General features: G+C 41.9%; 1 protein-coding gene across 2 annotated transcripts in view; it reads right to left on the minus strand.

Moving 5' to 3' along the window:
• Window positions 1–22037, minus strand: part of CTNND2 (catenin (cadherin-associated protein), delta 2) — a 914052-nt gene that overhangs the window by 117706 nt on the left and 774309 nt on the right. For both annotated transcript variants that reach the window (XM_010833758.1, XM_010833759.1), the window contains one exon: window positions 11546–11719. In XM_010833758.1, the coding sequence (XP_010832060.1) occupies window positions 11546–11719 (174 nt within the window). The remainder of the gene's footprint in view (window positions 1–11545; window positions 11720–22037) is intronic.

Here is a 22037-nt window from a genome sequence, read left to right on the forward strand (position 1 = left end):
TCCCCGTGGGGACAGGCACCCCAGAGCTGGCTCTCACCTGTGGCAGGCAGGGAGCCCCCTCTGGCAGTGAACGTAGGGCATATGCCATGCCTGCCACATCCTCAGCCCAGCCCTGCATGAAATATGAGATTAAAAAAACACACAACTTCATCCTGTCCTACGTTAGAGAAGTCACATTCACATAGTTTCTTATCCCCATCAACTTGGACCATTCACTTTCTCCTGACCCTACACTGTGGTTCAGACTCCAGGAGGTGTGAGGGGGTGGGGGAGCAAAGGGAATTCACGACAGCACCTCTTGACTGCAATTAACTATTTCATAGCCCCAGTCTCAGGAAGCAGAGGAATGGATAGTCAGAAAGTCTTAGACATGGAAAAAAAAAAAAAATCTCAAGGTTTGGAAACCGCTTCTCGAAATTTAGCTGTCAGGATGGGATATCCCTCCCAAGGAAAGGAGCTTCATGAAGCCAGTTCAAACTCTCCGTCATGTCCATGGGAAATTTCATCTGCAATCTGACGTGCTGACACATGATTTTCATCTGCCCCTCCACTATTGCTAAGCCTTCTGATTTCCGGGTCCAGGAGTAGGCTAGACCCCTGAGCTTCTGCAGCCATTCACTGCTGGGTTCTTCCCTAAAACTAAGGAAAACGGAAATCAGAGCGTGGAGTCCGTGTTTCCATATGGTACGATGAACATCAACAATGCATTTACATCAACAATGCATTTTAACGCTGGGGAGATATTCTGCGCCTTTTGGGAGACCAGGGTGGATATTTTTGGAATTCAGCCAGGCTGAACTCAGGCCCAAAGATGACCTCTTTCCCAGAACCACCTCATCCTAGACCCCAGATGCTGGCTTGTCCATTTGTGGTCTCTTCTAATCCCCAAACTCCTGGGAGGGTGACACTACTGTTCTTATTTTATAGACGAGGAGATCTGGACACGAAGATGTTAAACAACTGCCCGCAGGCCTCCTGTGCCCCTTGGTCCCGAGTCCTCCCCTTCTAACTCTGCTCTCCGTGATTCTGACTATATTCCCGCCCCGCGTCATCTCACCGTCCCATCTAAACCTCTGCGCTCAGTCCTTCCCCTCCCTTCCGTTCTTCCCAATATCAACAGAGGAGAATCTGGCCATGTTTGAAACAAACCAGGAAAGGCCTCCTATAACTTACTTTTTCCTCCTTAGAAGCCTAGTTATTATATACCTTCCTGTTGGATGGAAAGATGGTTTGGTTTGTAAAATGATGCATCCTTTGGCTTCGCCGAGAACTGATTTGAGAGGAATACAAATGGCTACGCATGGCCCAAAACGTGCACGAGTTTTAGATATACTTTTCTGGTATGAGAAAATGGTACACAGTGATATGCTCTAAGTGAAAAGGGAAAAACAAGACAATGGGTTTGATCTTATGTGAGCGACACATAGAAAATAGCCTTTATTTTAAAAATTTTAGTTGTGTGTGAGTTTGTGTGGGTATGGAAAATCCCCAGTATTAGCTCAGCATGTGCTGATTCACAATCAATTATTAACAATTCATTCAAAAGATGTTGCAAGCTTCTAAAGTTTTCTTGACATGCAAGGATTTAGGATAGTGATGCTTTTTAAAAACACAATTATTTATTTAACTTTTGGCCGCATCGTGCGGTATGTGCGATCTTACTTTCCTGACCAGGGATCGAACCTGCACGCCTTGAGTTGGAAGGCAGTCTCAACTACTGGGCCCTGGGGGACATCCCAGAATAGTGATCCTTTTTAAGTAGCAGCTGAGCAGTCTTGGAGCAGGTCATGTATAACCCACATGTGAACCTTTGTGTAACCCAATAAGAAGGAATAAAGAGGTGAAAAGAGAAAGGCATGATGCAATATTTGGGAGATGGGGGATGTTTCCCAGGGGCACTGAACACAGAAGTGTGAGACTCATATAGAGTTTTTCCAAAAGAGAAGTGAGTTGCCTTGGACAGTACTGAAGCCCATGGGGTGTTAGTAAAGTATATGAGTTGCCAAGAGCTTTGTAAGTGAAACAAAAGTAGAAGCATCACTGGTGTGAAAACAGATGAACAGAAAGAAAAGAATATGGTAATTCATTGTAACTGAGGTGGAAATCTTTGGACAGAACTTGATTTTTTTGCAAACAGAATGATAGCATCATGTACTGAGCCCACCAGTGAGGAGGGAAGGGACAAAAGTGTGGCTTTAGGAACGGTCCATGAGCTGAAGAGAGGACGTGTGATGATTCAAAAGGAGAAGGAAGAAAAGGAAGAGGAGGGGGAGGATGAGAAAGAAGAGATGAAGGAGGAGGAGGAGGGGAAGGGGAGAAGGGGGAGGAGAGGGAAGAGGAGAAAAAGGAGGCGGAGGAGAGGAATTAGGGGAGGAGGAATAGGAGGACCTGGTTCAGGAGAAAACATGGCCCAGGCTAAGGACCTGAGGCTGCAGAAGGATTAGTTGGCCAGTTGATTGGGATGCATCAGAATGGCAGGCACTGGACTATGACCACCTGGGTTAAGGAGAGGGTGTGCTGCATCTCAAGGGAGCTCAACAGTGGGAAAGGTGGTTGTGGGCTGGGAGAGCATCTTGGACCAGAGATAGTCCAATCACCAACTGCCCCATCCCAGCTAAGAACCCAACTGGACAAGAAGGCTTGTCCTGGGCAAGAGGAAACACAGGAGAGAAACTATTCTAGACAGAAATGAATACCTGATCTCCATCCCCTGCAGGGATATGCTGGTAAGAGCCCCAAGTTTAGTGCCAACCACAGAGGGCATGAGAAGATGAAGTCTGACAAATGTAGCTAAGTGGTAAGCCTGAAGGAGTTGAGAACTAGTTTGATTTGACTGAGTTTGCAAGAAGTGTTTGGATGAAGTGGTTTCCCCCTCCCCCACCTTTTATCGCATCAGGCAAAACTAGGGCTCCAAGATGACTTTCAAAAGAGAACGTTTCCAGCTGTGACTCTGCAGTCTTTTTCTGCTTCCCGCTTAGCAGATGATGGCCCTAAGAGCAGCCTTGGATGATCACATCTTCATGACACCTTAAAGATGGCAGGAGAGCTGTCAGCCTGGGGGACATAATTCAAAGAGAGGAACTTCCCTCCTCACATACCTTCCTTTACTTGTTACATCAGAGAAAGTAGCTTTTACCTCCTATCTTGTTTGAGCCCTTGTGTATTTGCGGAGGTCTCTTTGTTATAGCAGCAGCTGAAATTCTTCTAAATAATGAGATGTGCTTGTGTATTTAAAATGAACTCTAACCATTGAATTCTAGCCCTAGGTTTTAACTAGTGCTCTTGGAAGTATGCATGCTCATCCTTGACATGTTCCTTGTAAAAGTGACCCCTGGGATGCTCTTGTACCTTGTGTGTATACAATGCCTTGTGTGTATACATCTCCTTGTGTATATACTCCTATTATGGCACCTCTCATGTATTTTTTTGGACTTTCTGTTTATATATTTATTATTCTGAAAGGTACCTGAGGGAATTACCAAGTCACATTCATCTCTTTTTATCAATTGTCTTCTAATTTCTGGCTCACAGATGGAAATTAAAAATGTTTAGCTGGTAAAAGAAAATGTTGGGTTGATTTCTAGTACCAAGTGTGTGCTATTTAAGAACAGCATTTTCTCCACTGAAAGGAACTACATAAAAAGGACCAAGTGAAAGTCGCTCAGTCACGTTGACTCTTTGCGACCCCATGGACTATACAGTCTATGGAATTCTCCAGGCCAGAATACTGGAGTGGGTAGCCTATCCCTTCTCCAGGGGATCTTCCTGACCGAGGAATTGAACCAGGGTCTCCTGCATTGCAGGTGGATTCTTTACCAACTGAACTATTATGGAAGCCCCAATAGGACCAAAGCAACTGCAATTATAGACAGGACCAGTAAGTTGAAGATTCCTCTGGAGGAGGAAATGGCAACCCACTCTAGTATTCTTGCCTGGAGAATTCCATGGACAGAGGAGCCTGGTGGGCTACAGTCCACGGGGTTGCAAAAAAGTCAGACATGACTGAGTGACTGAGCACAGGACAGCAAGTTCTAACCACTTCTACAAAAGTGTAATCAGAGTTTGAAATTACCATACATCTCTTTGGGAGTCTCTCCGAAAGCCACACTCATCCTTAATTCTCTGTATGGGGACAGAACTTTTGGTGTTGTATTTAGGAATAGTTGCTTGTCCTCAGGGCTGAAAGGACACAATACTGAGTTTCATGTCCTGGGCCATCACAGCTCTGATCATGTCGGGACACTCAAACTGAAATTTCCATGTTAGAATTCCTCTGTGTCCCCACTGCTTGGGTAATTAACCATGGCAGCTCCCAGGCTAGCCCAGATCTTAAGCTGGGCTCAGAAAGGATTTCTTCTACAGATAGTTTTACAGCTCTCTGGAATCCTTGGAATTTCCTATGGAGATTGGTTGTACCTGTGAGGTACCAAGCCCTAACCAACTTTATACATGAATGGGCCCAACAGGTTTAAAGATGCTGCTGCAGTGTCTTCTCGCTGGCATTACTGCGGGTAGAAAATCAGCTGTCATCCTTATCTTTGTATGCAACATGTCTTTTCCTCTGGCTGCTTTTAAGATTTTCTCTTTATTACTGATTTTGAGCCATTTGATTATGAAGCACCTTGGTATAGTTTCTTCATGTTTCTTAGGCTTGGATTGGTGAGTTTGTGGTTTTCATTAAACTTGAAAAATATGGAACCATTTGGAAGATTTTTCAACCATTATTTCTTCAATTTTTTTTCCCTGTTTTCTTTCTCCTTTCTCTCACCTCTCCTAGGGGAACTTTAATTGCATGTATAGTAGACCACTTGAGGCTCATGGATGATCGGTAGCTTTGTTTTTTTCTCTCACCATTTCATTTTGTATAGTTTCCAGAGCTATATTTAAATTCATTAATCTTTTCTTCAGCAATGTCTAACCTGCTCTTTTTTAAAAAATTATTTTAAAATTTCCACGGGTATACACTGCCTTTTTTTTGAACACATGGAGTAGAATTATAATAACTGCTTGTCTGATATTTTTAACATCTTGGTTGGTTTTGAACTGCTTTTGAATGATTGATTTTTCTCCTCATCATGAATCACTTTTTCTTGTTTATTTTCAACTGGATGTCAGACATTCTCAATTTTAATGCATTGGATGCTGGGTATTTTTGTATTCCTATAGGTATTTTTAAACTTTAGTCTAGGATGCAGTTAATTTACTTGCAAACTATTGATCCTCTGCATCTCACTTTTAAGATCTGATAGGGAAGACTAGAGCATATTTAGTCCAGGGCTAATTATACCTAATTACCGAGGCAAGACTCTGAGAGCGCTATGCTCAAGGATCCACGAATCACAGGGTTTTCCTGTATGGCTCTTGGGAACGCACACTATATCCATTCCTGTGTAAGTGCCAAGTTTCATTTTTGTCTAATAATTTCAGGAATTTTTTTCTTCAGCCTTGGGTACTTCCCTCTCACGCATGCACTGACAGCTCTCTACTGAATATCTGAAGGGGATCCTCTGAAGATTTCTGGGGTTCTTTCTAGGTGTGACTTTCTCTTCTTTAGCGTTGTCCTTAAGCTCTGGCCTTCCCTATGGCTCAGATGGTAAAGAACCCGCCTGCAATGTGGGAGACCTGAGTTCGATCCCTGGGTTGGGAAGATTCCCTGGAGAAGGGAATGGCTACCCACTCCAGTGTTCTTTCCTGGAGAATTCCAAGGACAAAGGAGCCTGGCAGGCTATTGTCCATGGGGTCACAAAGAGTGGGACACGACTGAATGACTTTGACTTTCACTACAACCTCTAGCCACCTTGGTCTCCCTAGATTCCCAGTTGTATCTCCTTAGCTCTGAGTGTCCGCCGAGCTTCTCCTGGGTTTTTAATCTTTGTGCTATGGTCTGCAAATTCTCTCAAGACAGCGATCAGTTTCTCAGAGCTCTCTTTCTTCATTGACTAATGCTTAGTGTTGTAACAACCAATGTTTCATGTATTTCTCCAGTTTGTTTCTGTTGCTGCTGTTATTGCTACTTAAAGGTGCTTGGTACTCCATCTTGGCATCTTGGCTAGAAGGGACAATCCCTCAGTTTTAGCTGTTTCTATAATTTCTGAATGTAATTCCATCACTCAGTACTTTGCTATTCAATGACACTGATGAAAGTAAGCCAGACTGTCCGAAAATGGGCTTACTCTCGGTTTGGATGTGTGTGGCATTTATAACACAGATGCAGCCCTTACCATCAGGACTGCTTAGTGGGGTCCTAGGAGAAATCACTAGATACTGTGTGGTTGGAACCAATGGCCTGGCTTTGATCCTATTCTTCCCCGTCTCCTCCTGAGGTTGGTCCAGCCTCAGGCTGGTCATCATGTCCAAGGGAATGCATTGTGTCTAGGAGCCTGCTAACTAGGCAGAGTCCTCAGATAACCTCTGTTTATTCTGACCCAATTATTAACACATGAGGCAGGATGCCTCACGTCCCATTTTTCATCATAATCTTTCATGACTCTGTTTCTTTGCATTTCAACCTCATGCTTTATATACCACTGTTACTAGGACAACGATCTTTATCTTAGATGTTAAGCCATGATATTTACTTTTATTTGTTCCACTCCACTCGTTTAGCCTGGTTCATTTTTAATGATACACCAATTGCTAAGCCACACTAAATCCAATGCCCCTCTTAAGTTCCCTGTCCTTAGGAACAAGTCTCAAATTTCTCAATTCTCTTTATTTTTTATTCATTTGGGCCACATGGCTTCTATTTCCTTCTTACTAAATCTATGTCACTATCATGTTACTTCATTAAATAGTAACAGATTAATATCCAAGTATCTCTTTATTTCCTCTAACTCTGAACATAAATGGGAAAATAATAGACTCTCTGAGAACAGTCACATTTTAGGGAGAAAACTGACCATACAAAGATGTCTAAAATGTTTGATTTTAAAGCAATAGAACAGATTTATTTAGAGAGTTCTAATCCTGAGTTTCCATAGAGTTCAGCTACGATACAAATAAACCACAAATGGGAGCATTCATTCACATTTTGGAGCTCTTCAAACGACTACATCCAACTGTTTTAATATTCTGTGACAAAATCGTTTTACTGTAAATGAGGAAAAGGTAACTGAAGTCCATGTTAGCTAAGAAAAACATTTCACTTCTGCCATTATGTTTTTCTGATGCTCATAAGCCAAGTAATGAGTGTTTTAAAGTTTAAAAAGTATGTGGGGCCATTATGAAGATCTAGTTGCTAGTCAATTTGTCACAGAAGAGTATGCTGCACATTTCCCCGTAAAGAGAAGTTATCGTTTCAGATGATGAGGTGTATAAAAAGCGCTCTCCATGTAAAATTCGGGTGTTCTACCTTCACATTTCTGCTTTTGTTTGGATCATAAAAGTTAAGGCCACTTAAAGAACACCACTAAATTTCAACAGTTGCTACAAAATACACATTCTTAGAACCCTAGGTTTAGACGGTAATGCTGATGCTGTTTGTGTGTCCTCAGTCAATCTTTTGATTGCTCAAGTTTGTTTGGTTTGGTATAAGCTATTCTCATCTTTAAAAAGTAATAACTATTTATCAGTGTTGGCATAATGACAATCTTCTCAGTTCACTCCTACAGCTTATCTATCTTCCCTTCCCACCATTTAACATGGTACCTTACTAAATTGTACAAAGAATGATGATGATGTGATATTGACCTTTATGCATGCCTGTGTATTTGTATTTTTATAAGAAAATTCTTATACAAGCACATACATTTATAACTATGCACAAATATGCCCCAAAGGCCATTTGCCTTGGCCCAGGATTTGCCTTGGCCATCAGGAAGGCCAGTGCTCTGTATAAGCAAGGATGACTCCCTGAGAGTCAAAATTCTACTTTAGCTGTTGGAATACAAGTCTTTTCAAAATGCTTTGTCTTCTAAAATTACTAGTAATCATTTAACACTTTCTTGATGACAGTCAGCATTATGACCATCAGTGATTAGAATAAATGAAATAGTCAAAACACTGAATGGCCTCTGACATTTTTTTATTTCTTGCATCCTTATATTTACTTCTTCTAACTCTCCTATCTTTTCACTTTGCCATCAGGATATCTATTTGCTCTTCTTATCACAGATCTGTGTGCCTGCTTACAAGAGGAACTCACTGCATTTTTAAATTTGTTGCTTGAAATCTGATGAAGGCTGGGAAATCCAATGGTCGTAGTTGTTAAGCTGTGTCTAAAATACAGAACGGCTCTTGTGATGTTGATTTTAGCTGTTGTAGAGCATTCTGCCTCTTACTCGGTAGTCTCTATTAATAATAAAAAAATTACCAATTCAATGCATCTGGATATATGGGGATGAATTTTACACTGGGGATAACTAATGTTCAGGTTAATGCACTGGAAACAGTCAGAAAGATGTTACTGCTAGAAAATTCTGAGAATTTTTATCAGACTTCTTCCTTAATTCTCATTATATAACCCAAAGCAGGAGAGAATTTTTGAGTATCAACATACTATAAATCAGTATAAAATAGTATAAATTGTAAATTTATTATTTTATTACTCCAAACACCTAAAGACCCAGACATATCTCAGCAGCTCACCCAGCTGACCTGGTTATGTGAGAGCCTGTGTTAAAGACACAGAGCCTATGTCTTTAATCACCAAATTAAATACAAAGTCCAATGCTTCAGGAATCGTGGAACTGGGCAATGACATCAAAATATGCATCCTAAAAAACACCGATGAGTCTGCAAACTGAAAAGAAAACAGTTCTCCCACAATTCCTTTATATCAATTTTATATCCTATTGATTACATATTCCCATCTGAATCAAAGGACCAAAAAAAGAATCATAAATTGTGATCATCTAAAGATGCGCTACTAACTGCTTAGTGACTGACGGATGTTTATAAATATAAAAGACTGCTATTCATAAGAAAGACATATAGACATAGACACTAGTTCAGTTAAATGTTTGTGTCTTAGCATTATTGCTCAGCCAAGCATAGGGCTTAGCAGTGGGGTACAAAGAAATAAATGGAACCTAGTTTCTGCTCTTAGAGGTCTTACAGACCAGATTCTCTTCCAGAGGACATCCTTAGTACCTCAACAAGGAATAATTGAATAACTGGAGATATTTATCCTTAAATATGATGTGGAGGTGTCCTTGCTACATGACATGTCTTTTTTCTCTGGCTGCTTTTAAGGTTATCTCTTTATTTCTGATTTTGAGCAATCTGATTATAATGTACCTTGGTATATAACTTTTTAATGCTTCTGGTAGTTTCTTGAGTTGTTTAGATGTGTGAGTTTGCGGTTTTCATTAGATTTGGAATGTTTTCAATCCTTATTTCTTCAAATAGTTTTCTCTTTCTCCTTTCTCTCTTGTCTTGTTTCGGACTCCATTAATATATATATATCAGGCTACTTGAAGCTCACTCACTGATGCACTATCCATTTTTTCCCTTTTTTTCCCTGTGTATTTCATTTTTTATAGTTTACAATCACTGTCTTTCAGTTCACTAAACTTTTCTTTTGCAATGTCTAATCTGCTATTGATTCCATTCCATGTATTTTTCATTTAAGATGCTACATTTTCAACTTCAGAAGTTTCATTTGCATCTTTATAAATTTTTCAGGTTTCTAATTCATTTTCTGAACACATGGAATACAGAGCTTAACTTCTGAAGCAAAGGTTGAAGTCTTACAATCAACATCTTCTAGCGCTCAAAGACATTTCTCCATTTTTAACTTGTTCTTATAAGAACCTAACTATTTGGCAAGTAAAAATAATAATTCATTAAACAAATCAAAATATGGCAAACTTGCCATCATCTAGATGGCTTTGCCTTTCAGATCAGACTCTGCTCTAGAGAGCATCCCTTCCCATCCCCTTTAATCCATCCTCCAAGGCAAGGGAGCCGGGTGGGGACTTAGAGCAACTTAGTGTTCTTGGGTGTTAAATGACAACCCTTTGGCTTATGACATCCTGCATCTTTGAATCCAGCTTTGTGACTGACCTGCATGATGTCTGGGGAAGCCACCCACGACTGTTTCTGCTTAAAGACAATGCTCCTGGGACACATTGAGATGCTTTAACTTTCCCAGAGCCACAAAGTTTAGAAAAGTTTTGAACTGTGACTGGAGTCAAAGCCTCCTAACTTTAGATGAAAGTAAAGACTCAGGAAAAGTTCAAGGAACTGACTTCCATGACTGTCTCTTTCCTAGCTCTGCAAGGCTATCCTCTGGCATTCTGCCTGGTAAGACTCTAATTTTGAAACTTTTCTTTGGATGAAAGCATAGGACAAATTCACTTCAATCCCCGCTCCACCTGAATTCTTAAGGGACAACATTGGAGGTGACTTAAGGGCAGAGAGGGAAAGGAATAATTATGCTCATTCCTAAAACTCTTAAGAGAAGATGTGGGGCTGGCATGCATGAGTACGTAGCCAGCTCCTGGGAAGTATCACCAGGGGCTGGGTCTCAAGAGCTGTGCCCCAAGAGCTGGAAAGTCACACCCAGGAAAGACGGTGTTGCAGCTGAGATTGTAGAAATGGAAAAGATGATGGCAGGGACAGAGAAGTGGCAAGAGGCAGGTATTGGAAGATCTGGTAAGAAGAGAAGGAAGGTATTTTTGCAGGGCAATACTGAAGCCAGTATGTGTGGGACCCATGGTACTGAGCTTCTGAGAGTGATCTAGAGCTGTGTGTCTATATCAATATTGTTTTGAAGAAAAAAAAAGAATGGTAAGGAAAGGAGTGATGTATGAATATTAAATGAATGGAAAATGGAAGGCTGAGGTTTCAACTCCCTCTCTTGATATTTTCCCCATATTCCCTCATTCTTCTAAGAGGTTAACACTCTTTTATGCAAAAAGGCGATTTAGCTCATGGAACTAGCAGTGACCAAACTCAAGAATTCTTGGTTATCATGAATCCCTCCTTTCTACCCAAAAGGAAGGTCATGAGAACTTCTGTGAGAACCCATCAGGAAGACTGTGTGTTTATAAAAATCCAGAGAAAAAGATCCTCCTAGTATCTTTCCCAACCATACAATCGCTTTAATTTAACATTTTGCCAAAGATAACTAGTAACACTATTCTTCCCTGTAATCCCATAATTTAAAAATGCAAGCGGTTCTTTTCCTTTGGGGATGAGACCAGCTACGATATTACAGGATTGACAGGGGTTTTTCTACGAGATGTTTGGGAATCAGCTCTGTCAGTGACAGTGCTTTGAAAAGCCTCAACATGTTCCCAGTCACCTCTGAAAATAAAGGAACTCAGCTACACAGACAGAATGGAAAGCATATCACAGCATCTTCCATGACTATACTGACATCTATTCCTCTGTGTTTTGCAGGCATCTTCAAGGACATCCTTAAGAAGACTTTTTCAAAGAAATATATTTCTAAATCCAACAGGTCAGTGGAACTCCTTTTTCTCTAACATCCTTAGAAAACTTGATTAGAATAGCACTTCTCAAAATTGGACTTCTCTTATTTTCTAAGAACCTTCTCGTGCTTCCAGATTTCTTTCTTATTGTAACAAACCAGTCATACCTTCCAGCTCCCTGCAGCCAAGTTCTGCAGGGCGCCCGCCGCCCCTTCCAGCGTGTCTGCATTTGAGCACTCAGAGAGCAGTGTGAGGTAGGGTTTGACTATGGATGGGTGCCACAGCATCTGGATCCCTTTTGGTGGTTCTGCACAGTCTGGAAGAGGTCCTACTCCATCCCACTGGTGGAAGAGAAATGAGAGAGTACACATCTTTAACATCATCACACTTCCCAACATTGCCCTCTGCAAACATCCAAGACGAAAACCAAAGCAGGGTGTCATGACACTTGGAGAATTGCAGGCAGGATATGGCATCAGCAGTCCAAGGACCACCCAAAATGGGAGAGCCATTCCTGCCCACTGAGAGCTTCTGATGGAGGGTGGAGCAGGTACATAAGTGAATGTAATTGGCAGTAGAACAGTGAAGTGCTCTGAGAACAGTTCTAGCAACCATTACAGGGAGGAAGGAGAAAAGGTACGCTAGTTTTGATTGGTCAGGATGGAGGAAGACTATAGATCAAGGCAGCATACTTTACAGTAAGCTAAGCATACGATCGGCATAGCATCGGAGTTAGAGACTATCAAGTGCCCTCACTTCTTACACGCAAGTGTTAACTGTGATAAATTTCTAAATCGCTTATAAAATACATATTTTGTCACTGCATCTATGAGCATTAAACTAATGACAGAATGTACAAAAGAGAAAAGAATGTTACGGTTTATTAGATACTCTGCCATGAGCTATAGGCAAATTTTGATCTTATAGAAATTCTGATGTTTGCTTTGAACTGAGTCTGAGTTAAAATATGTAATTCAAAAGTAACTGCACATACATTTCAAGTTATGGATTATATGCAAAAGGCAAATGAATAGAGCCTTACAAATGACAGCTTTGAAGACCGTGTAGCAGTTTGGATCAAGGTTTACAATAGAAGTTAAATAAACAAAGCAGGACACAAAGCTGTGAAGGGTTTGTGCTGGGTACCAAGTAAAATGATCATAAAAAAGTGTAAGGATAATAAATATCTATTTACAAAGTGTGGATGTCTTTCATTTTTTTCTACATTTCTAATAGCCTGTTCTATTACTCTTATAATTTAAAAAATATTGAGTTCCAATAATGCTTCTGATCTTTGATCACATTCAGCCTTTATCTTGTTGAAGGCAATGGTATAATGAAGGTAGAAACGAAGTAATATGTGTAGAAAAAATATTCCCACATTCATTTTTGAGAAAAGCCATAGCAAAACAGAAGGATGATTTTATAGTACTACGTCGGGAATATTAAGTTATTTAACTCCTTATTTGTATTTGTTAATGATTGCTGAACATATAATCTAAATGACATATATACTAAACCTTCTCACAGATATTTTATGTTTATAAATATATGTGCATGTGTCCATATACATGTATGTATATCTATGAAGACAAAATTGTATTTCAGAATCTGTTAGTGCCTTCATTCTGAAATTTTACCTGGAAGAAAATATAGCTCATGTTGTATCCTTGAAACAAAAATAGAAAAATAGAAATAATAACAGCTTTTTTAACAGACAATAAGAATTGCAAGAATCTCATCCCTTCTTTTCCAAGAGAAAAATTAAAAAGCCATACCTTCTTTTTCTCTATTATGATACGGCTTAGGTTAAGGCTAAAGAACAGACATGAATGACATTCCATCAATGGGTGAGACATCCGATTAAAGGTCATTTTCAATGAGAGTGTCACTCAATCTCAACTTTATAACAAGAACACTCAAAGTGGACCTTCCTGTTCTTTCAACCTAAGCCACTTCTAAACTGTTCAAAGAAGGCTTTACACCTGTGCACAGCCTATCAATGAAACCAGTTCATCTCTTTTAAATACATAAAAAAAAAAAATGAAAGTGAACCAGACTTGTCACATTGCTCTTGGTTCATTATTTGAGGCTGGCTCACTGCACTGGATAGAAAGAGAGCAGCAGGCAAAAGGAAACAGTCCTTTCGCAAATTTGTTAACTTCGATGCTGAAGCAGGAGTGATGTTGGCTTCTCAAAAGAAACCAGCTGCCGGGACTGAATTTCTCTGCTACTGCAACAGGAAATGGAAAATTCTTTCTTTTTTTCTTTTTTTGTAGTGACCCAAGGACAAAAGAGCAGACAAAACCAAGGGGGGTCTGGGAATGCAGGAATGGAAAAAACAGACCCTTTTCATCTTTCCTTCCCCCATGTTGTAATTATTAATGGATTTCAGGTCCTCCTGAGCAGTATAACCTGTCTCCCCTCCTACCTCATGCTGCTGCTGCTGAGTCACTTCAGTCGTGTCCAACTCTGTGCGACCCCATAGACGGCAGCCCACCAGGATGCCTTGTCCCTGGGATTCTCCAGGCAAGAACACTGGAGTGGGTTGCCATTTCCTTCTCCAATGCATGAAAGTGAAAAGTGAAAGTGAAGTCAGTCAGTCATGTCTGACCCTCAGCGACCCCATGGACTGCAGCCTTCCAGGCTCCTCCATCCATGGGATTTTCCAGGCAGGAGTACTGGAGTGGGGTGCCATTGCCTTCTCCCCTCCTACCCCATAGGGAGAAGGTATTCGTCTTACTCTTCCCCTCACCCAATATACGTGCCTCATCCAATCAGCAAATGACCCGCAAGACCCCCATCCCGCTCTGTGTACCCTGGTTATAAAAGTGGGCTAAGGACCCCTGTTCAACACTGGTTCTCCCTTGAGCTGGCCCGCTGTTCTAACAGCGTCTCCCACTCTAATAAACTTTATTTCCCTCTCATTCTGTCTCATGTTTGGAAATTCTTTTCCAACTCGTGCCTGGACCACAATTTTGTCATCTCCTTAAAACTCTGAAGCTATCATGTTCATATAAAGGTTTAGATTTCGCATAAACATTCAACTCAACATGGATGAAATTTCCCTCTCTTGTAAGAGCCAACATAACAGAGGGAGATATAGAGAAGCAATGTTTGCATGCTCATTACAACATGTGACAGACAAACTATAAAAAGTGCAAAAAAAAAAAGCTGTGTTATCATTTGCTGGGTCTCATCTGGTTCGTTTTTTCTAACTTCTGTGCAATAAAACAGGATAAATGGCTGAATCAGTAGACAGTCTTCCTCCATCCTGACATGTGATCTATGTAGATCTTAAATACCTTTCATTACAATCCTTTCTCAGTGGCTACAGAGAGAATCTGAAGGCAATAAAAGGAAAACTGATGTGAATACAGATAGCCTTTGACAGCAATGATAGGAGTTCAAAGGGGATTCTGTGCTATTTCAGAACACTGATGACACCCTGGCACATCAATACAGAGGAAAAAGAACTATCTCAAAGCCAGGGTATACCGCCTTTATCTGGGTACTTTCCTCAAACTTCTATTGAGTTAATAGAGAAAGAAGTATTGATTGACTGTCCATTATAAAATAGATTTTGATCACCTATATAAGACTGGAAGTCTTCTTTAAGAGCTGTGCTAACACCTGCTGTCATGTCACCTAGCCAGTCAATACCCACAGGACTATAGGGTCATGGTGACACGAGAATCAGACTGAAGTCATGAAAACAATCCCGCAGTTGTACACTGTTAATGCCAACCTTCTCCTAGAGCAAAGATCCACAAAAAGTCAAGGGATATGCAACTCTTTTACCAAAATACTGGAAATACATCATTTATAAATTTAAATATAAGATGCATTTATCCTAAAATGTCTTCAAAACTGCCATAGGGATTGAAGAAGGCAAGCACTGGCTAAGTCTTTAACACAGCCAAAACACTGATCACCCAGCTATTTTAATCCTAAGAACACAGAACTCCAATTTATAAGTAAGCCTTATGCAAACTGTATTTGTTTTTTAACTCTTTGCTTTTAACTTTTAACAGGGCATATTACCAAAGTTTTCCTAAGAACTTGAAATATGAAAATAATATATAAAGAAACAAAATGCTGCCCGGTCAGGAGGGAGAACTTTCTGTGTCCTGAACCCAAGGCACAACCAACAGAGAAGGTATTTCCAAGAAAGCAACAGGGTTTTTGTTGATCATATTGTTTGCATCATTGCAAGTGGCGACACACAAACACACACTCACACAAGGAAAGGGGCTCTCAGTAGACACAGAGTCTGCCAGTCCCTTGGACCTGCAGCCTCCAGAGCTGTGAGTAATAAACGTCTGTTGTATAGGCCATGTAGTCTAGGGCATTTTGGTACAGCAGCCTGAGCTGAGCAAGACCGTCACACAGCAAGCACTAAGACAATGCCGTCTCAGAGGCAGGAGGACCCTCCAGCTACACCGTGGCTTTCCTGCCATGGAGCTTTCTTGAGGACAGGCTGGCAGTAAAGAAGCAGTGTGTGAGGCAGGATTATATTGAGAGTAGATCACGGAACAAACAGGCTGGTTTGTCATGCCAAGTAGCACCACATTCAATAGCATATCATCAGAACTTTTTTTTCAGTTATATGTGTATTTATTTATTTATCAGACTATTTTCCACTGTAAATTATTACAAGATATAGAACATAGTTCTCTGTTGTTCGGTCGGTAAGTCTGACTCTTTTGTAACCCCAAAGACTGTAACCCACCAGCTCCTCTGTCCATGGGATTTCCCAGGCAAGAATACTGGAGTGGGTGGCCATTTCCCAACACTAACCCTAAATCTTCTCCAGGGGATCTTCTTGACCCAGGATCAAATCCACATCTTCTGCACTGGCAGGTGGGTTCTTTATCACTGAAACACCAGGGAAACCCCACAGTTCTCTGTGCTATATAGTAAATCCTTATTATGCTTATATTTTATGTGTAGTCCATGGGGTCACGAAGAGTCAGATATGACTGAGTGAACTCAGTTTCACTTTTCACTTTCACAGACTGGAGAAGGAAATGGCAACCCACTCCAGTGTTCTTGCCTGGAGAATCCCAGGGACGGGGGAGCCTGGTGGGCTGCCGTCTGTGGGGTCGCACAGAGTGGGACACAACTGAAGCGACTTAGCAGCAGCAGCAGCAGCAGCAGTGTAGTATTCGGAGAGCTGTGGGAGTGGGCTCAAGGTGGGATTTTTTTTTTTAAACCGTTCTTTAGAATGGCTTTTAATACTTTTACTTCTCCTTAGGACTTAAATTCTATTTAAAAGATTTTTCTCAGGACTTCCCTGGTGGTCCAGTGGTTAAGAACCCACCTTGCAGTGCAGGGAACTCGAGTTTCATCCCTGGTCTGGGAACTGGGGGTTTCACAGGTGTCGCAGTAGTAAACAATCTGCCTGCCAGTGTAGGAGACATAAGGGACTCAGGTTCGATCCCTGGGTCTGGACGTTTCCCTGGAGGAGGGCATGGCAGCCCACTCTAGTATTCTTGCCTGGAGAATCCCACGGACAGAGGAGCCTGGCGGGCTACAGTCCATGGGGTCGCAAAGAGTCATACACGACTAAAGCAACTTAGCACTCAGGCAGGCACAGGGAATAAGGTCCCACATGCCGTGGGGCAACCAAGCCCACAAGCCACAGCCACTGAGTCTGCAGCAGCAACTGGAGAGGAGCCTGTGCCATGCAACTAGACTTGATGTAGCCAAATAAATAAATACATATTAAAAACAAGATTCCTCTCTCAGTTGCTTTGAGGATGGAATCATGGAAGCCGTTTGTTCCTCATATGAAGAGAAAGGTCTGACTTAGAGATAAAAATGGGAAAGTTAAAAAACTGGAAATTAAGGATGTTCATACAACGTTCTCTGCACACATAGGATTTTTTAGGGCATGGCGGCTCACAAGTCCAGTTATTACATTCATAAAAGTCCCTACTGAATAGGAGAATTAACAAGGGAATTTCAGCTGCTTCCTCTGCAAAAGCTTACAGCCACCGCAGTCTCTACTTTCAAGGCGCTGGGCTGGGTACCATGGAGATGGTAACAGAATGGTCTCGCCTACACAGAAGAAGAATTTACATTTTGGGAGGAGTGCTAAAATACATAGCTCCTTCTGCCATGGATGTCACAGCCATTCCAGCCTATGTACAGAAAAGCACTTTCACTGCTGTGTCTTTGGAACACAAACAGAAAAGGCCTCTTCACCAGCGGAATGCATCTCTTCTGCCGAAATTTCTCCACCAATGAGAGAGTATGACAGTCCACGTGTGTGTGGGTTCACTTTTCTTTTCAAGGGATTTCAGCAAAATAAATAGGTCACAGATACTGCAAGAGAGAGCGAGTGGATTCGCAGCGACAGGAAAATACGCGGATTTGAAAATCCCACTCTTGCCTCCCAGCTGAAGTCACACATCAGAGATGTAGGAAGAGAAGATGATTCTAAGTGGTAAACTGTCAGAGAATGTTCGTTTATGCAGGGTTTGGGTAAATCAGGCTGCAGTGGAGACTGACTACTTTAAAAAGCAACAGCCTAGACGCAGATAGCTCACTTGGTAAAGAAACCAGCTGCAGTGCAGGAGAGCCTGGTTCGATTCCTGGATGGGGAAGATCCGCTGGAGAAGGGATAGGCTACCCACGCCAGTATTCTTGAGTTTGCCTTGTGGCTCAGCTGGTAAAGATTCTGTCTGTAATGCGGGAGAGCTGGGTTTGATCCCTGGGTTGGGAAGATCCCCTGGAGAAGGGAAAGGCTACCCACTCCAGTATTTTGGCCTGGAGAATTCCATGGACTGGGGTTGCAAAGAGTTGGATGCGACTGAGCGAGTTTCGCTTAGACCAGGTCTGTCCCCTGTTGACCACCTGCGCTTGACTTGGTTTGAACAGCAGTTACTGATTTTGTCCTGACAGGGTTTTATTATCCCGTTCAGCTAATGGTGGAGGGGGGGGGGTCGGGGAGGGGAGGAGGAAAGGGAGGGGAAGCAGGGAATAATGGTTATTTTAAAAACTCCAAGCAGGGACTTCCCTTCTGGTTTGGGGGATAAGACTCTGAGCTCCCAGTGCAGGGACTGAGGCCTGCCCCCTGGTCAGGAAAGGAGACCCCACATGCTGCAGCTAAGGGTTCAGTAAAAGGACAACAAGAGAAATGACGGAGACGTCTGCTTTTGACAACGGCAGGCTGGGGAACTCAGACCACCTTTCCCACTGATAACAAATCGAGTCAAGTATTGTAAAATATCTGCTTGCAGGAATCAGAGCGCTAACAAGGCAGTGAAGATCTTTCAGAAGGAGGAAAGCTACTGAGGTGGGCAGCTATGGACCCTCAAGGGCCATTCCTGACCAGAGCAGGGACTAAGACAGGGAAAATGACAAATATATTTAACGACCTAAGGGCATAAAAGGAATCTGGCCTCATTTAAAAAAAGAAAAAAACCAAGTAGCTTGGCAAATCTTTCACGTTGTAGTTTAGGATCATGTAGGCAGACCCTCTAGGAATAGTGATGACCTTAAATTCCTTAAATACCTATAATAAAATTAAGTTAAACTGAGATTGCCATTGACTCAAGCCTCCTGCAAGAATTAAGCATAAACACTTTCCAGAATCAAGCATGAACACTCTCTGGAAAAGATCATACCATTCTAGGCCTCAAATTATTTTGATAGCTTTTCATATAAAATGTCTCAGATTTAATAAAAAAAATAACTAGGAACATGAGGAAGAAAGACTGTGTGGATGAAAAGTAATAAAGTCGACCATAGACATAGAAAACATTTCATAAGAATCTGGATAAGGGAACTATTTGAACCAGACTTTAAAACAACTAAGATTATTACATTTAATAAAGAAAAGATTGAGAACTTTGTTAGAGTAAGAATATAGTTGAAAACATAATCATTGGAGTTACAAAACCCCTTGTATGAGTATGAAAGAAGATTAGATGTATTTCAAGAGAAAAATAGTAAACTAAAATATAAATCAGAAGGAAATATCCAGACTGAATATAAAGATCCACAATTACCAAAAAAAAGGAAGAAGAAAAATAGAGTGGAGGGTAGTATGTTTAAGGAATGGAATAAGGGAGTCTAATAAATAGGGAATTGGAGTTCAAAAGGAGATTATAGAGAGAACTAGGCAGAAGCAATATTTGAAGAAATGGTGCCTGAGAGTTTTACAAAGCTTAAAAAGACATTAAGTCACAGATTCAAGAAGCTCTGCCAATGATAGAAAGAAGAAGAAATAAAAAGGTCAGACATTCTCCCATCCCTAAAGAAAACCATTTTTATAACATGATCTTATTGCCTGTTATTCTTCTATCACGAAGTGTAGCGTATTGTGTAATTTCTTCAAAATTCCCAGGAGTCAACATGAAAATCATCTCTCTTTTGGCTTTTGACAGTTGGTTGGAGTTTTTGTTTGTTCAGTATTTACTCGGTCACACTGGGTCTAACTACTGCACACATGATCTTTCATCTCTATTGCGGCATGTGGGGTCTTTCAATTGTGGCAGGCAGAATCTTTTTTTTTTAGTTGCAGCGTGCCAGATCTTTAGTTGCAGCATGCAAACTCTTAGCATTTTAAAGAAATTCCCAAGAATTTCTTCTTGGGGAGAAATTTCTTCTCTGGTAGCTCAGGTATCTGACTTCTCCTGGGAGATGTTCTGAAGAGGATGATTACAGGGCAGCTGGACTGTGAAAAGACTGGACAGAAGTGATATCCAGTGACTTGTATTCATGCAACACATCTGTCTCCAGGCTCTCCTTGCAAAAGATGTGGGGCATTTTGCGCTTGAGAGATTAGAAACCTGTCTTAAACGCAAGATCGGCTAGGGTGCTTCCCAAACAAGGCTTCAGAACAAGAGATTCAGGGACAGCCTTGTTGACTCACCTCTGTGCCCCTGTGGATGCTCACCCCTTAGGAGGTGGCTGGAGGGAGGCTGGTGATGCTGTGGACTCCAGAGATGGGATCAAGTGGCCACTGTGCCCACAGAGGAGTGTTGTCAAGGCTGGTCCACATCACTGGGCTTGCCTGTCATTTCCCCAAGTCATCCTGATAGAACCAGCTGGAACGCTAGTCAAGCTCACATTGAATTCTCTCTGCTCCTCACTTCTCATTCACATTTAGGAATAACTCACCCCATAACCTGCCTTTTCAAGGGGCTCTGTCCCTGACTTGCCACCTTCCTTCATGTAGTCCTGTAGTCTTGTTGGTTTATATCTTTGGTGATACATCCCTCAAAGACTGTCTAATATAGTGGTTTTCAACTGGGGTGATTTTAATACCCAAGGGGACAACTGGAAATGTCTGGAGACACTTCTGGTTGTCACAACTAGGAAAAGGGGTGCAACTGATCGGTGTCTACTGGGTAGAACCAGGGATGCTGGTAATCATCCCACAGGGCCCAGGACTGTCCCATAACAGGGAACTGCCAGCATGCTCAGTCGCTCAGTCATGTCTGACTCTTTGCAACCCCAAGGACTGTGCGCCTCCAGGCTCCTCTATCTGTGCGATTCTCCAGGCAAGAACACTGGAGTGGGCTGCCATTTCCTTCTCCAGGGGATCTTCCTGACACAGGGATAGAACCCGGGTCTCCCGCATTGCAGGCAGATTCTTTATCGTCTGAGCCACCAGGGAAGCCCTACTTAAAATTTAAGTAAGTTTAAAAATTCAAATTTCCAATATACTGATTTAAACCAGCAATAAAATTCATTATTGTGTTTTAGGACATTGATCTCTATGTAGTCTCAGAGCCTTATTCCTGAGCCAACAGTATCCATGTGGCACAGTGGGTTACAGTTGAGGCTCTTGAGGTGACCCCAGATACAACGTCCTGAAACTCCAAGGAAACCCTTCAGGGGAGGGGATTCCATGGCACCTAATCCCATTCATGTGTGTCACACGCTGACACCTTCAGAACTGAGCATTTTGTCATCTGGCGTGATTGAAGTACTGCTTTTCCAGGGGCACTCTGAGATACAGACATATATACTTATTGACATGAATTGTAAATGCTCAGATGATTATCCTGATCTAGAACGTTCTTGAGGGCTGGTGGTGAGTGCAGAGTCAGAATGTAATAAAATGCGGCACTGCTCCTGGATGGGCTGCCCGGGTGGCATTAGCAGTTAAGAACCCACCTGCCAATGCAAGAGACAGAAGAGACCCAGGTTCGAACCCTGGGTTGGGAAGATTCCCTGGAGGAGAGCCTGGCAACCCACTCTAGTACTCTTGCCTGGAGAAACCTCATGGACAGAGGAGCCTGGTGGGTTACAGTCCATAGGGTCACAAAGAGTTGGATCCGACTGAAGCGACCGAGCACGCATGACCCTGGAGAGGAGGGAAGTTTGGGGGAGAATGGATACATGTATATGTATGACTGAGTCCCTTCACTGTCCACCTGAAACTGTCACAATATTGTTAACTGGCTATACTCCGATACAACACGAAGGTTTTAAACAAGTAAAATAGAACATAGCACTGCCAAGAAAGCTGAGGAACAGCTTGAATCGCAAATGGAAACTTAAAGGCTATGGACTCGTGCCCACCGAGGGACGCAAAAATCAATCAATAAAAAGGGCTATGGAGTACTCCTTTCTTACAGCAGCCCTGGAAGGCGCAGTGTCCTGAGAACACTGAGGAGGCAGGGACCAGTGACAGCTATG

This window comes from Bison bison, unplaced genomic scaffold (genome assembly GCF_000754665.1).
Source record: "Bison bison bison isolate TAMUID 2011002044 unplaced genomic scaffold, Bison_UMD1.0 scf7180017863887, whole genome shotgun sequence".
Classification (NCBI taxonomy): domain Eukaryota; kingdom Metazoa; phylum Chordata; class Mammalia; order Artiodactyla; family Bovidae; genus Bison; species Bison bison.